This window comes from Falco cherrug, chromosome 9 (assembly GCF_023634085.1).
Source record: "Falco cherrug isolate bFalChe1 chromosome 9, bFalChe1.pri, whole genome shotgun sequence".
Classification (NCBI taxonomy): Eukaryota; Metazoa; Chordata; class Aves; order Falconiformes; family Falconidae; genus Falco; species Falco cherrug.
The window spans coordinates 28,115,596-28,128,533 of NC_073705.1; the positions used below are offsets into that span (position 1 = coordinate 28,115,596).

General features: G+C 38.9%; 1 protein-coding gene across 8 annotated transcripts in view; it reads left to right on the top strand.

The window, feature by feature from the left end:
- BTRC (beta-transducin repeat containing E3 ubiquitin protein ligase) overlaps positions 1-12,938 on the top strand; it is a 119,852-nt gene that overhangs the window by 16,673 nt on the left and 90,241 nt on the right. For 4 of the 8 annotated variants that reach the window (XM_055720128.1, XM_055720126.1, XM_055720131.1 and 1 more), the window contains one exon: positions 11,066-11,173. The exons of the other annotated variants lie outside the window; for them this stretch is intronic. In XM_055720128.1, the coding sequence (XP_055576103.1) occupies positions 11,066-11,173 (108 nt within the window). The remainder of the gene's footprint in view (positions 1-11,065; positions 11,174-12,938) is intronic. 8 annotated transcript variants of the gene reach the window in all.

Sequence of the window (12,938 nt, forward strand, 5' to 3'; positions counted from 1 at the left end):
CACTTCCTGTAAATAAAAGTTCAAAATGCAGTCATCTGAAAGTGAAAAGGGTCAGAGTCTGAAAACAAATCGGCAACAACAGCTCGAATTACAGAATTAAAATGGGCCTTAAAACACAAAGCTGCATGGTGGTGGTGCTGGTAATAATGGGGAGGCCACTGGGTTAAAACTCAAGAGAATTGCATCTAGCGTCTAATTCAGATCTGCCTGGGTGAAACAAGTATGGACACTTACATCACATAACAATTGTGCAGTTTGACACAATCTGACACTATGGGGACTCCCCACTTGGAAGTGGCTTAGTGCTATATTACTCTGGCTATTATTAAAGGCCAGGCTTTAGATGTCTCAGCAGTCTGCCTCTAGCAATTGCTGTCAGCTTTTCACTTTTGTGAGTGAAAAATCCCCTTTCAGAAAAAATAGCTTAATTTACAAATTGCCTGTACAAACCCCTTCTCTCATGAAGATACACATCTGATGAATCCTGCATCCTTGAGAATACGTAGCTTAAAGTTGCTGTTTTTGTAGAAAGCCAAAATGATTGTGGTGTTATGGCAACGAAAACTGAAAATATGAAAACAGCACGGATAAGCTGCATCCTGTTGTCGTGGCAACTGGAGTTATGAAATGACGAAATGGGGTGGTGAAGGGTTCTATAGTACTGTGACCCCAACAGAAACAAAGAGCAAAGTCACTTGAACGGAGTGGGAGAGAGTGAAAAACTACAGCTGCGAAACCCCTTAAAACACAAGAGTTTTCATTGCAGGTGCTAACAGGATGGCATTGATTCTCTCCAGTCTTGTCTCAGTATCTTACAAGTAGTAAGTAACTTATTTGTGCAAGTTGCTTACAGCTGTCAACTTACATTGACTTCTGTGAAACTGAGAAGAGCTTGAACACCTGTGAAGAGATGGGCATTGAGTCCTGTATTAATTTGCAAACCATTTCTTTGGGTGAGTGATGTGTTGCAAAGGTGAAGCGTACTTTGGATTTCTCTCAGAGAGACCATTTCTCTCTCTCCGCTCCCCCCTGCCCCAAGTCCACACTAGTGAAGGTCAGCTGGGACATTGAAGCTGATGTTTTCTTGATTTAAACTTTGCTGAGCTGGAGGCAAGGTGTCTCAGAGGAATCTCAACTCTGCAATTATCGTCTCACAGAGCTCAAGTTTGTTGACCTATGGGGCATGGCATCAGTTTCTGTTACTTATGTGGTAGGTCGGGAGGACAATAGGAAGAGGATTGTGTGGCTGTTCTGTTTTTCTTTTACTTCCGAGGCAAACAGCATTTGTTCTTGTTGTGTTATATTACCAGTGCTCTGATGCAGGTGGGATATGTGCTTTTTTGATTCTGAAAATACTGGGAGGAGAAAAAAAAGTAACCTCAAAATGCTTAGTTATTCCAAGGAGACTTTCATACTAGGCAACCTCAAATAATAGAAAACCTTACTTTTTAAAAAATATTTTTCTGTATGGCTGCTTTCTTTTTGATTGTAGGTTTTCTGTTATTGGTTCTGAAGCCTTTATTTTAAATCCTCTTACTCCTCCTTGATCCAAGGAAAAGTTATAAACCTGAGCTTGTCATCAGCAGATGCTGTCATGGAGAGAGCTTTGCTATTCCAATTTAAGTGCTGTGATTTCACTATAGGAAGTATCTGGGTAAGGGGGCTGATACAAAGGGTGGAAACTTTTGGTCAAGAGTACTCATGAGAAGCAGAGAGGTTAATTTTTTTTTGAGGTGAGACCAGTTTGGTGTGGGATACATACCCAAGGTCTTACTTCTAGATTCTTCAAAACTGTATATTGGAAAGAAAGCCACCTTTGATGTATTTAAAAGCAGTAATCATGTATGCATCCAGATGGAATGGTGGCTGTGCATCAGGTTTATCCTCCTGGTGTCTGTTTTTAACAGGGTCCTAACATAATGATTTTTTATTATTATTTCCCCCCCCCGTCAGCATAGCTGAGTATTGATCTGCAGCCAGACTTACACAGAATGTGAGAAGAATCCCAGTAACACATTGTATTAATGTGAGCTAAAAGCAGGTTATATTACAGATGAGCTGGAGGAAGATGGAGTTCTGCAAGACTGGACACATACTATAAATAACAATAAAACTGACAATTTTATCTAAAAATTGTGCTGGCTGGATTTGCGTATTTTCAGCCTACTTAAACTGGGGATAATAGTTGAACACTACCTGAGCATGGGTCGCCCACACTGATGTCATTACCCTCTGCCCTTTAATGGCAGGTTTTTATATTTAATGTTGCTGTGCTGCAGTGGAGAGCTGTATTGTGTCCCATGTGGGCTGGAGGAAATACAATACCAATGGCCAGGAATGCATGTTGCTTTAAGAATAGCATTTTAAGTAACTTGCAAAGCTGTCTTCAGCTGTTTCCTGTGAGTTTGTCTTTTACAAAAAGGCAAACACCTACAGGTAATTTATTCAGCCTCGATCTTCATTCAAGCCTTTCTTTGAACGGCAGAGTTGTGCTGCTAGCAGTCTGTAACATCTCATCACCTAGATGTTGACCCTTTGAAGACAAGCTGCAATTGACTTCTAAGGGGAGGAAGGGGGGAATGTTTCTGTATAAATGTGATCAATAGGCATGACATTCCAATTCCTATATTATATTGACGTTTTCTATGATTTAAGCCGAACGGAAATTGGGCAAATTAAGCTCTTAATTAGCTGAAACACTTACAAAACATTATTCTGATTACATAAACGGGGAAATTAGAAGTATCATTTTAAGTGGTTTGTGAAACATGGTAATTCAAAGTTAAAGCTAATTCCTCCCCTTTGCATACCATTGTGAGCAAGTATGCATCACATAGGGTATGTAATATAATGTACTCATCTGAGTCTTTCTGCCTCCCACTGTCTTTTGGAGTAGAATTTTTAGAGCAAAGTTATAAACCTGTAAATGTGTTTTATGCTGGAAATTCTTGGTGCTACCTTAACTAGATTGGTACCAGCAAAGGCCAGTATAATCAAAACAAGGCACTTCAGATATTAATGGTCTGCACTTCAGTCAAGTCAGCTGGAAAAAGAGTGTAAAAACCAGGACTGTGGTGATAACAGGATTCTCCCACTAGAATTGCACTTCCTAGGAGAAAAATGCAATGATTCTGGAAATACTCTGGTTTTCTAATTTTGTCATTTAGCATCTCCTCCTTAACTTCTAAAACATATATTCTATTTTCAGTGGATACATATGCTTTTAAAAATTTAGATACTAATTCCTTGGGTGGAAAGTAGAAATAAACTTTCTTTCTGCAGTTCATTATTAATACTTGACACTCTTATAGTTGCTTGAGAATGCAAAGTGCTATGCAGACATATTAGTTATCCTTGAAACACTTTTGTGTGGTAGGTGCATAACATAACAATAATCCTGAGAGATTTTATGGAAATAAATAAAACTAGAGATGAGGGAAAATCTAATGAAACCTCCATTTCATCTCTCCGCTAATACAGGTTTGTTCTCTGCAGTTTGTGTGATGAAAATCTGGACCAAAGTTGTAGAAGTGTCCCAAGCTGAGGAGGTTTCAACCCATATCTTGGAGTAGGGTTGGGCATTTTTTAAAGCCTCATAGCTGTTCAGGCTCAGTGATGGTTAAGCAGTTGGTATATTACTCTTTTTGCTTTTTCTCAGAAAGATGATTCGCTATTCTCTTCTTATTGGCTCCCTGTTGTTTCAGTTTTTGCTGTTTATATGTCAGAGCTTCATAATTAAGGCCACATGCAGTCTCTGACACCTCTCTTAGGCAGGGTAGTTCAGTTGTCCTTGCTCTGCAGATGTGGAGCTGAAATGCGGTGCTACTCTGCCCAAATTCATGCAGAATGCTTGTGTCAAAGGATTGGATTTAAGTTTTATGGCATGGTAAGATTTTAAATTGCTTGGAATTGCTGTGAAGTTGGGCTTTGGACATGATGAAGGTTAATAGCAACTGTGTTTTCTTGCTTACGAAAGAGCCTAATGCTCTTGCTCTTATAAGGTCTCTATTTTAAGCCTTCAGATAGTTTCATGCTTTAGACCTTGGTGAGATTGCTTTTGTAAGTTTGGGTAGGGCTTGCTTTTAACAACACTATCTTTGGTGTTTCTTAAAGCAGCACACACATGTCTCTGCATGTTACACTTCTTAAAGAAGGCTATGGCATCTGAATCTTAAAGCTCTGCAAGTGCACAGGTTTAGATTTATCAGCTTCATGGATTAAAGAGCTGTAATTATGAGAACATTAGTATTGTCTAGTTCAGATACGATCTATACAAAATCCCTCAAGCACTTGGCAACCGAGGATCTTGTACACCTTATGGATGGGAAGTTGGCACCTTTCTGGGGTGTGTGATTTCTGTTGATCTGGAATCCTGGGGGTTGAACTCCAGTTACTACTCTTTGGGGAAAACATTTCCTCACAAACATTTACCTAAAAGGTGTGATTTGATTCTCCTGGACCCCACTCAGGTAAGAAATTATTTGGATAATCTGAATATGTAACCCCTTTTCTATGTCCCTTGGTTTTGATATTGAAGAGTAGTTGGTGGAGTCTCTTGTAAAAAGTTACTGTAAGCTAGGAAGTTACCAGATTAGAGAAGAGTTTGCATAATTTGTATGTTAAGGAAAATTTACTGACCAATTACATGAAAAGTGGGAGGCTGAAGGAAAAGGAATGATTTACAGCAGTTTGAGCTGCATGTGCACAGTAAAGCTTGCAGAATGTAGTAACTCCCTGAGCCATAGGCTGAAGGGAAAAACTGCTGCACTGAAGTCTGTGATCTGTACCAGTGTAAGAAGTCCGGTATTTCCTATGTTTGGAATCTAGGAAGTATGTTACAATTGAACCCTGGTAGCATGTTTCAGCCTCTGATTTGTGAAACCTAATTGTTCTGAAGATGGATCCTACAGTCATCCCAGGAACATATTCTCAGCTTTCCCTAAGTGAGATAGATATTGGGGTGCTTGATTTGCAGTTTGTGAAAATGCTTCAAGAGTCTTTAATAAGATAGCTCTATTACTTTTATTGCAAAAGAAGAGCACAAGCCACTTTTAATAGTCTTCCATACATGCTTGGGGCAATGCAACCAAAATGTCTGAATGCAGTAGAAGCTGAGAAATTGTGAAAAGCACTGGTTATGACAGCAGCTGCATGTTGCCCTTCACAATTCTGGTGCGCGATGTGCCAGCTAGAAGAGCTGGCAGTTTGTGGGCTAGTTGAACCCTGGGAGTTCATCCTTCTCATGGTAGCACTCCAAGGAGTATTGTAGTTGCCTCTTTATTTTATGAATTCCTTTTCTTACCGTGGAAGGACTTTAAAGAAAAAGACTACCAGTGACAAAAGAAGAATTATCCTGTTTAAAGTGCAGGGAATGGTGGTCGGGGCTGTAAGGTGTAAATTTTAACTGTATGAATTTTGGCCATTGTTTTTGGCTTAATTAAGACTTACAGGTTTTAACATTTTTCTTATTTTCAAATGAAAACAGGCAAAAAAACTTTTGAAGAAAGTCATAAAAGTATTAATTTGCTCTGAGCCATGCTAGTCTCTTTGGTAAGTTCATAATTAGGCAGGATTTTTTTTTTTTTTAAAATGGCTATTCTTGTCTCTCAGGTATATAACTGCTCCATAACTGGTAAATCTGTATTCATATGTTAGGGATTTTAAAGGCGTATTATTTACACAATTCACTGGAATGGCTCCTTGGAAAGCTGGGTGGCTCTCTCATGTAATTATGTATTTAGTATGCCTTGTATCCACTGTTGGGATAGGGGGGAAGAGAAAAGAAAAAACAAAGCCCCACCAAAAAAACCTACTAATATTAAAACAAACAACAAAAAATTTCATTCCATTTTTGCAGGGTTTTTTGAAGCCATATCATATACCTTTTTCTCAGATAAAAAGCCTATATGATCAAGTGCTACCCAAGCTAAAAAACGAAGTATGTATGGCAGGGTTTTTTAATTGTGAAAGTACACAAGATGCACTAGGAATTTATTTTCTTTTTTTTTCTACCTATATCATGTATATTTAATCAAAGAGAACACCTCTCTGAACTGTAGAGGGAAAAATAAGAGATACCTTTTCATTTTTATATATATATGTGAGAGGTCAAAAGGATGAAAAGTGTACCAAAGAAAGGAACCAAAACCACTTTTTAGCCAGGAGTAAATTTCTGGAATTGTTATTAAGTTTCATGATACCAACATTTGTAATGTAAATAGCAGCTGCCTTATCTGATATGTTTCATACAATGTATTCCATGCTGTGGTGACAGGAATAGTGCACATTGGACACAATGTGGAAGCGATGTGTGTGATATTTTTGGCATGGGCTTAGTTAAATATGTGGCCAAAAGCGGATCTGAGTGGGATTGAAAAGTATTGGGGTTTGTTCTCCCATTTATTGTGTTATCTGATAAAAATAATTGTGAATATTAAGAATTCTAGTAACATCTGAGTGTGTGTTTAATAAAACATTATGAAGGATTAAAATGTGAACATCCCATATTCACTTTCTAAAGTGATGAAAAGAGGAGGTGGGGAAAGATCTGTCTCCTCATATCGAGCTTAGGTCTGGTGTGTTTAGTTCTAACACTCTTCAGAGCATCCTTTACGTTTTATCTGCTCCAGTTTGGGTAGTAGAATTTCTAGCATTTTTTTCCCCTCTTCTGTTGTTTGTAATAACTACGACTTGTGTTTCTGTTTTGCTTTGTACAATCTTAGCCAGTTCCCTGGCTTATGATCAACTGGACCAACCAGAAGAAGTCCCATTTCTCTCAGCTTTTAAACTCTTCAGCTCGTCAACATGTATCATGTATTCATTAAGGAGCATAAATAGAATGTTGGGTGAACAGGATCTTAATTCCCATGTCCCAAGAGAATAAGAATTGTTATTGGTTTATCTTTAGAGTTCAACTGCATAATGCAGTGGACACTGTACTAAAAGGGATGTAAATCTGAACTAGGAAAGCTTTGAAATAGTATTATGTATGGTTGACCAAAAATCAGCCCTTGGAAAAAAATGTGGTTTCCTTCTTGGCTTTGCCACTAACTTGTGAAGATGTGCAAAAATAAGTCAGGTTGCCTGTAAATCAAAGGTGTTCTAGGCACAGGGGTTATCATAAAGTTGAGGGGAGGGTTCAGACAGGGATAATAGGTTATTATACTTTATCATGTTAAAATGCACCACAATTAAAGACAGTTGTTCTGTACTACTGTCTAATTAATTTCTCTGAAGTGTTTGTAAAGAAAATGTCCTTAGACAATTGTTTGGGGTTTTTTTTGTTGTTGTTCTTGTTCTACAGTGAGTTCAGTACAGTGTGCTTGAGTTTTCATACCTGTGGACTATAGCTGTAAATTGTAGTAGTTCAAAAAGTTTTGGTTTTTTTCACCATGTAGAGCCCACTTAATTTTACAGGACAAGGTGATATATTTCTGACCTGTAACACAATTTACTAAAACTGTGTTAGTTACCCTTAGTATATTGTATTTGCTGAAGGACTAGAAGAGAACAAATTTGATAAAAACAATCCAACACCACCCCCCCACCCCCCCCAACAGTCTGAAATGGTAATGTATAATCTAGTAATGCAATAGCAAATAAAGTAAATAACCAATATTTAGTACTGGCAAAAATTTAGTCATTGAGTGTGTATTGAGATTTGTCTTTAGGACATCAGGTAATTGGAAGAGAGGGTAGGCTATTAGAGGCAGAACATCTGATGTAGTCAAAAATGTTCTTGTAATATAGTTACAAGAATAATTGAATAGCTTAAAATACGGCTTCCCTTCAGCTTGTGGTTACTGCCCACTCGGCTCAGCCAGTGACTGTGAATGCTTCTAGCCTGTTTTAATTCAAAATCAGGCAAGCCCATTTTAATCACCAGTGGAGCAGCTGGTACCAGCCCCTGTCAGGAGGAGGATGCTGGTCTTGTTTGAAACTGTTCCCTATATTTCTGCAGTGGGAAGATATATTTCCCTATATTTCAGAGTTCAAGGGGTGGGTCTTACAGTTCCTTTTTCCAACTGATTTTTGTGTTTTTGTCAAATAATTCCCTATCTTAGGCCACTCAATGTGTACTAAAGATGCTTTTGTAAGTGAAAAGCTTTTTGTCTCTGAGTCTGAAAGTTGTGCAGATGTCTCAAGTATTAATGCAATCGGGAGTCAGGAAGGTAGAGAGTCTGCTGCATCCTGGCCCAGCACTTAGCAAGCAATATCAGCATTCCCATTTGGCTGTGGTCCAACCACCGTGCCTCTCTGTCTTTGTTTTGAAGAATCAATGTAGATTGACTTGAGTCCAGGAGAGGATTTTGTCAGTCAGCTTTCAAGTAGTGAACACTGAGGCCAGTCCCTTGTTTGTGGAGCTGACAGTACAAAAGTGAGTGTTTGATGCGTGGCTTGCTCAGTGGATGGGGATAGAGGCTGTTGAGATTTTTCAGAGATCAGGCTGTAAATGAAGTTGTTCTGTTGGGTCACTCATCTGATTTACACACAAGCTGTTTCTATTGAAGCACCTGGGGCCTTTTGTTCATGCTTGTGAATAAGCCTCTTTCAGTCACCACCAGTAATTTAGCGTCTCTGCTTCCTTCAATAGGTAAAAGGCAAGTACAGGAATGAGATTTTCTCCCACTCTGTGTGGAACTTCACACTTATTTTTTAAAATTGGTAACAGAACTGTATCAGTGATACAAATTTTATTATATACTGAGGCAGATTCGGAAGTTACTTAAGGTGTTGGTAATTTTTTACCACATACTTCGTAATTCTGGAATAATACTAAGCAGTGGGAATGCATGGGTGAGTAATGATATCTGTTGGAGGTACAGAGAGTTCTGCAGAATAGATCTCCAATGTTTTCCTTTGCTATCGTGGCAGTTTTAGAGGAAGACATTTCATTATGTTGTAAGTACCCTGGCACAATGGAGTGCCCTACCTGCAGTTTGTGGTGACTCTGACTTGAGCCATAATCTCACATAAACTTTAAAGCAACGTAAGCTTGCTTTTCCACTGATAAGAGTGGTCCTAATTTTTCCTGCCTCTGTGTCTTTCCATGCTTCGGTCAGTACAAGTATTTAAAGTAACTTCTTTTATGTTGTCAATCAATTTTAATGGTAATTAGTTCTTTGAGTTCATTATCACAGTATGAAAACTTGAGCCAGCACAAGGGATGGGAAGGCTTGAGAAGAGGGAATAAATGATTGGGGTAAGACTTTGATAAGTCTGTATGGGGGGAAAAAAAAATTACCCTGTATTTATTTTGTATTATATTATGAATCATGGGGTGGGTAATGGTAAGCAGCTGATGCTTACCTTGTGAATTTGCTCTGCATCATCAAAGGTACCATCCTGTAGTTAATCTCCCTTGTTACTGTGATGTTCTTGGAGAGTAATAAACAACTTTGATTTAAGTAATTGTATTATTAAATTGGTGAAATGCTTGACTATAGATGTCCACTTCATGTATATGTGTTTTTTTCAAGGCCGATTGTCACAACAGCTTTTAATAGCTGCAGTGATACATATTGTATTACAAAGAAAAGATTGCTGGCATTTGGAAGGTTTTTGTATGTGGGAGTGTTTTTATAGGAGGTTAGGATGGCAGACAGAATTATGGCTCAGATTTTTGTGGCTCATTATACTACGGCTGTGATATTTTATTTTTTTTTTGTCTTTGGGAGGGGCATTATTTACAAATGCATGTGATATGAAGTACTCAAGTTCTTGAGTTTTGGTACTTTTGTGAAGTCAAGACTTTTTTTTAAAAAAAACCAAAACACCAAAAGTGAGGTGAGGAATTTATTTTGAGGTATCATAAACTTCTAATGAACACATTTGTATAGGTTATGTTCCCCAGCAATTTGTAATAGTGTTTCTGGAACAGCAGTGTAAATTGCAACAAAGTACAGCAAAGAATGTGGTGACAGACAGGGTTAATCTCTCAGTGCCTGTCTGTACAGTACTAGGTTATGGATGTTGGTGATCACCTTTCTGCTCATTCAAGGATGGGTTATATACCTCTTACATACTAATTTAGTGCTAGATTGTATGAGGTTTTCTAGCCCTCTTAAGAGCAGCAAGAAACAGTGGCTCAAAAGGCAGCTGTCATTTCATACCCATTCCAGCTGCCCTTTCCACTCAGATTTCCTCCCATCCCCCTTTAAAAAAAGGGGGAGGGGGGGGAGAGATAGGATTGCAAAAAAGAGTATGACTGTTTGAAATCTCTAATGTTTAATCTGTCATATCCTACAGTTTTCTTAGCTATCTGCCAGTTTAAAATATACTTGTTTTTTCCTGCCTTGCCAGTAATTAGACAAATGCGGCAGTGCTTATGGCATCAAAACCTCTGTGGCCCGTAGAGCAATTTCTATCATAATATATCCCTAAATTTAATAGTAGTGGTGTAAAATTAACAAGCAACTCACTATGTTTCAGGGGTAATGGCTTTAATTATCAAAATGGCTAGTATTTTCCTTGATTGGCTGCTTTGGCTCCTCTTTTGTGTTTCTGTTTGGAGGAACAGAATCAATTTGTTATAATAATTGTATTTTATTTAACAAATAACAAGGCAAGCAGAAACATGGAACTCCTATAAAGTGTCACCAAGTTCCTGTTCACCTTGGCTTGCAGGTTTTCCTTTTATCCCCTTTACAGACAAAACCCAAACCTTTTCTTTCCCTGCCAGTATTAAATTTAAAGTTGTCATTTCCTTTTCTGCTTTCCTTGCAAAATTGCTTGCTTTGTGTTGTGCCTGGAGCACGGCTGTGCATGAAGAAGAGGTCTGATTAATTGGAAAGAAACTTTTTGTTACTGGAAAAGCTTGCACATTGGTGTGTGGATCAGAAATTTACTTTCTTGATCCATAGTGCCTTTTTCTTGCTACTGTGACATCTGTAAAGCTTCTGTCAGGGAATAGACTCATCACTAGTTTGTGTTCTCTTAAAGATGTCTCAGTCTTTAAGGCCAGGTGCAGTTGTGTTGATGCCATTTGGCTAAGCCTTGAAAGTTCCTGTAATCTGTGCCATCCTGTCTCATACAGTCCCATCTCATAGTTGTCCTTTCTCTGCAGTGCTCTATGCCCAGATCTCTGTGGCTGGGCTGCTCCAGCCTGGCGGACAGCATGCCCTCACTGCGATGCCTGTATAACCCAGGGACTGGCGCACTCCCAGCTTTCCAGGTACTTTCTGTCTCTCTCCGCTCCTTTTCTTTCCATCTGTGTATGTGTACATCTCCTTCTTTACTTGCTTGCTTGACCTCCATTTATTCTACTTCATCCTGCCTCGCCTATGTCATGCAGATCTCTGGTATTTAAACCCATCTTGTGTAGATTCAGGGCAGCTCAGTGCTGGGGCATTTACATTACCTCAATATAATATAATTATTTTGTCAAAATTGGCTTGGTACCATCATCTTTTCCATTGGCTTTCAATTGTGTCAAAAATATACCACTTAATTGTATTTGGCAAACAGTATCCATCACACAGTCTCCAATCTGGCTATTCATGCAGTGATTCCCCTTCTATCTAAATTTTGTCTGCCACTTAGAGGACTGAGGGGGTGGGTTCATTGCCATAGTGATAACTGATGCCAGCATTTGTTTACTTCAGGTTTGTTAGCAGTAGTCTGGACATCTTGATCACAGAAAATTATTGTACGAGTAAGCTGTCAATCAAAAGGCAAATAAAGGAAACTTATTTTTTTCTTTGGTCTCTGAATTTGTTAGATCTAAGCTTTGCTCTGTCGTGAGACAGGTTTCTGCCAAACAGACTGTTCAGGTGCTTCGGGTGGCCAGGGAGTCTTACAAAATGCACACACTCTTCTGTGGGGAGAGAGAGAGAGAGGCAGCTATTGGGTGAGCATCTAGAAACCTAGACAAGGCTCTGAAGATCATTGCAAGCATTTTACGATGACATGTGCATGTAAACAGCAGAGACCGGGCAGCAGAGATGTTATTTTTATATTGGATACTCTCTCTGAGATGTGTGAGCTTAAGTGACTGAGGAACCTTAGGAGTGTCTCTATAGAGTGTGTTTATTGGGGCTCATGGTAGCATGAACGTTTACTTCAAGGTTTATGCTGCTGGATTACGCTACTGCTGACCAAACCTGTGGCAGAGAGTTTTGTTCACCAGCATCTTGCAAAACCAGATGTAATGAATAAGCTATAATCTTTCTGAAATTTTCAGTCAGTTTGGTTAAAGTTAATTATCTGCCTCTAAAGGACAGCATGCAAAGATTATTTTGAATTTGACTTCCTGCTTCGAGGGCTAGGAGAGTACTGTGGAAATAATCCTATCAGTCTTGGGAGGTTTAAGTGTCTTGCATCATTTTGCTGCAACTCTTTTTGCTGACCCAGCAGTAGCGCTGATGGGCTCTGGAAGGTGTCCTGCCAGGCCTCCTTTGCTGAAGCAAGCTTTTAGTGGAGCTTTCTGTGGGGGAGGAGGAAGACGATTTTTTATTAGTCTAAGAGGACTCTGGAGACAACAGGCAGAGTTTAGACTCCTACTTCTAATCCTGATTTGCATAATTTGACTAAATCGGATGGGCCTCATTTTTTGGGCTTTCAGCTGTTGAATAAATCTCAGCGCTCTTTAAGCTCAGGTTTTAGAAAACCTTAGCAGGAAAACAGTTTATAAACTCAAACTGGGACTCCTTTTTTTTTTTACTTGAAATATTTTTGATTACTCTGAATAAGCATATATTACAAAGGGGAAGGGAAATTAGCCTCTTTTAGCTCAGTGTGTTCTTGCCAATGATAGACATGAACAATAACTTTTCTGCTAATGCAGTGCATTGATGTCTGGGGTCAAATGAATCAGCTGCACAACCATTCAGTGTGTACTGCCTTCTTGGGAGAGTAGTAGGACTTTTGATGTTTACATTCCTGCAGATTTTGGGACATTTCCATGTGTGTTTAGTGACCATGGGAATTGGGGAAGTCTG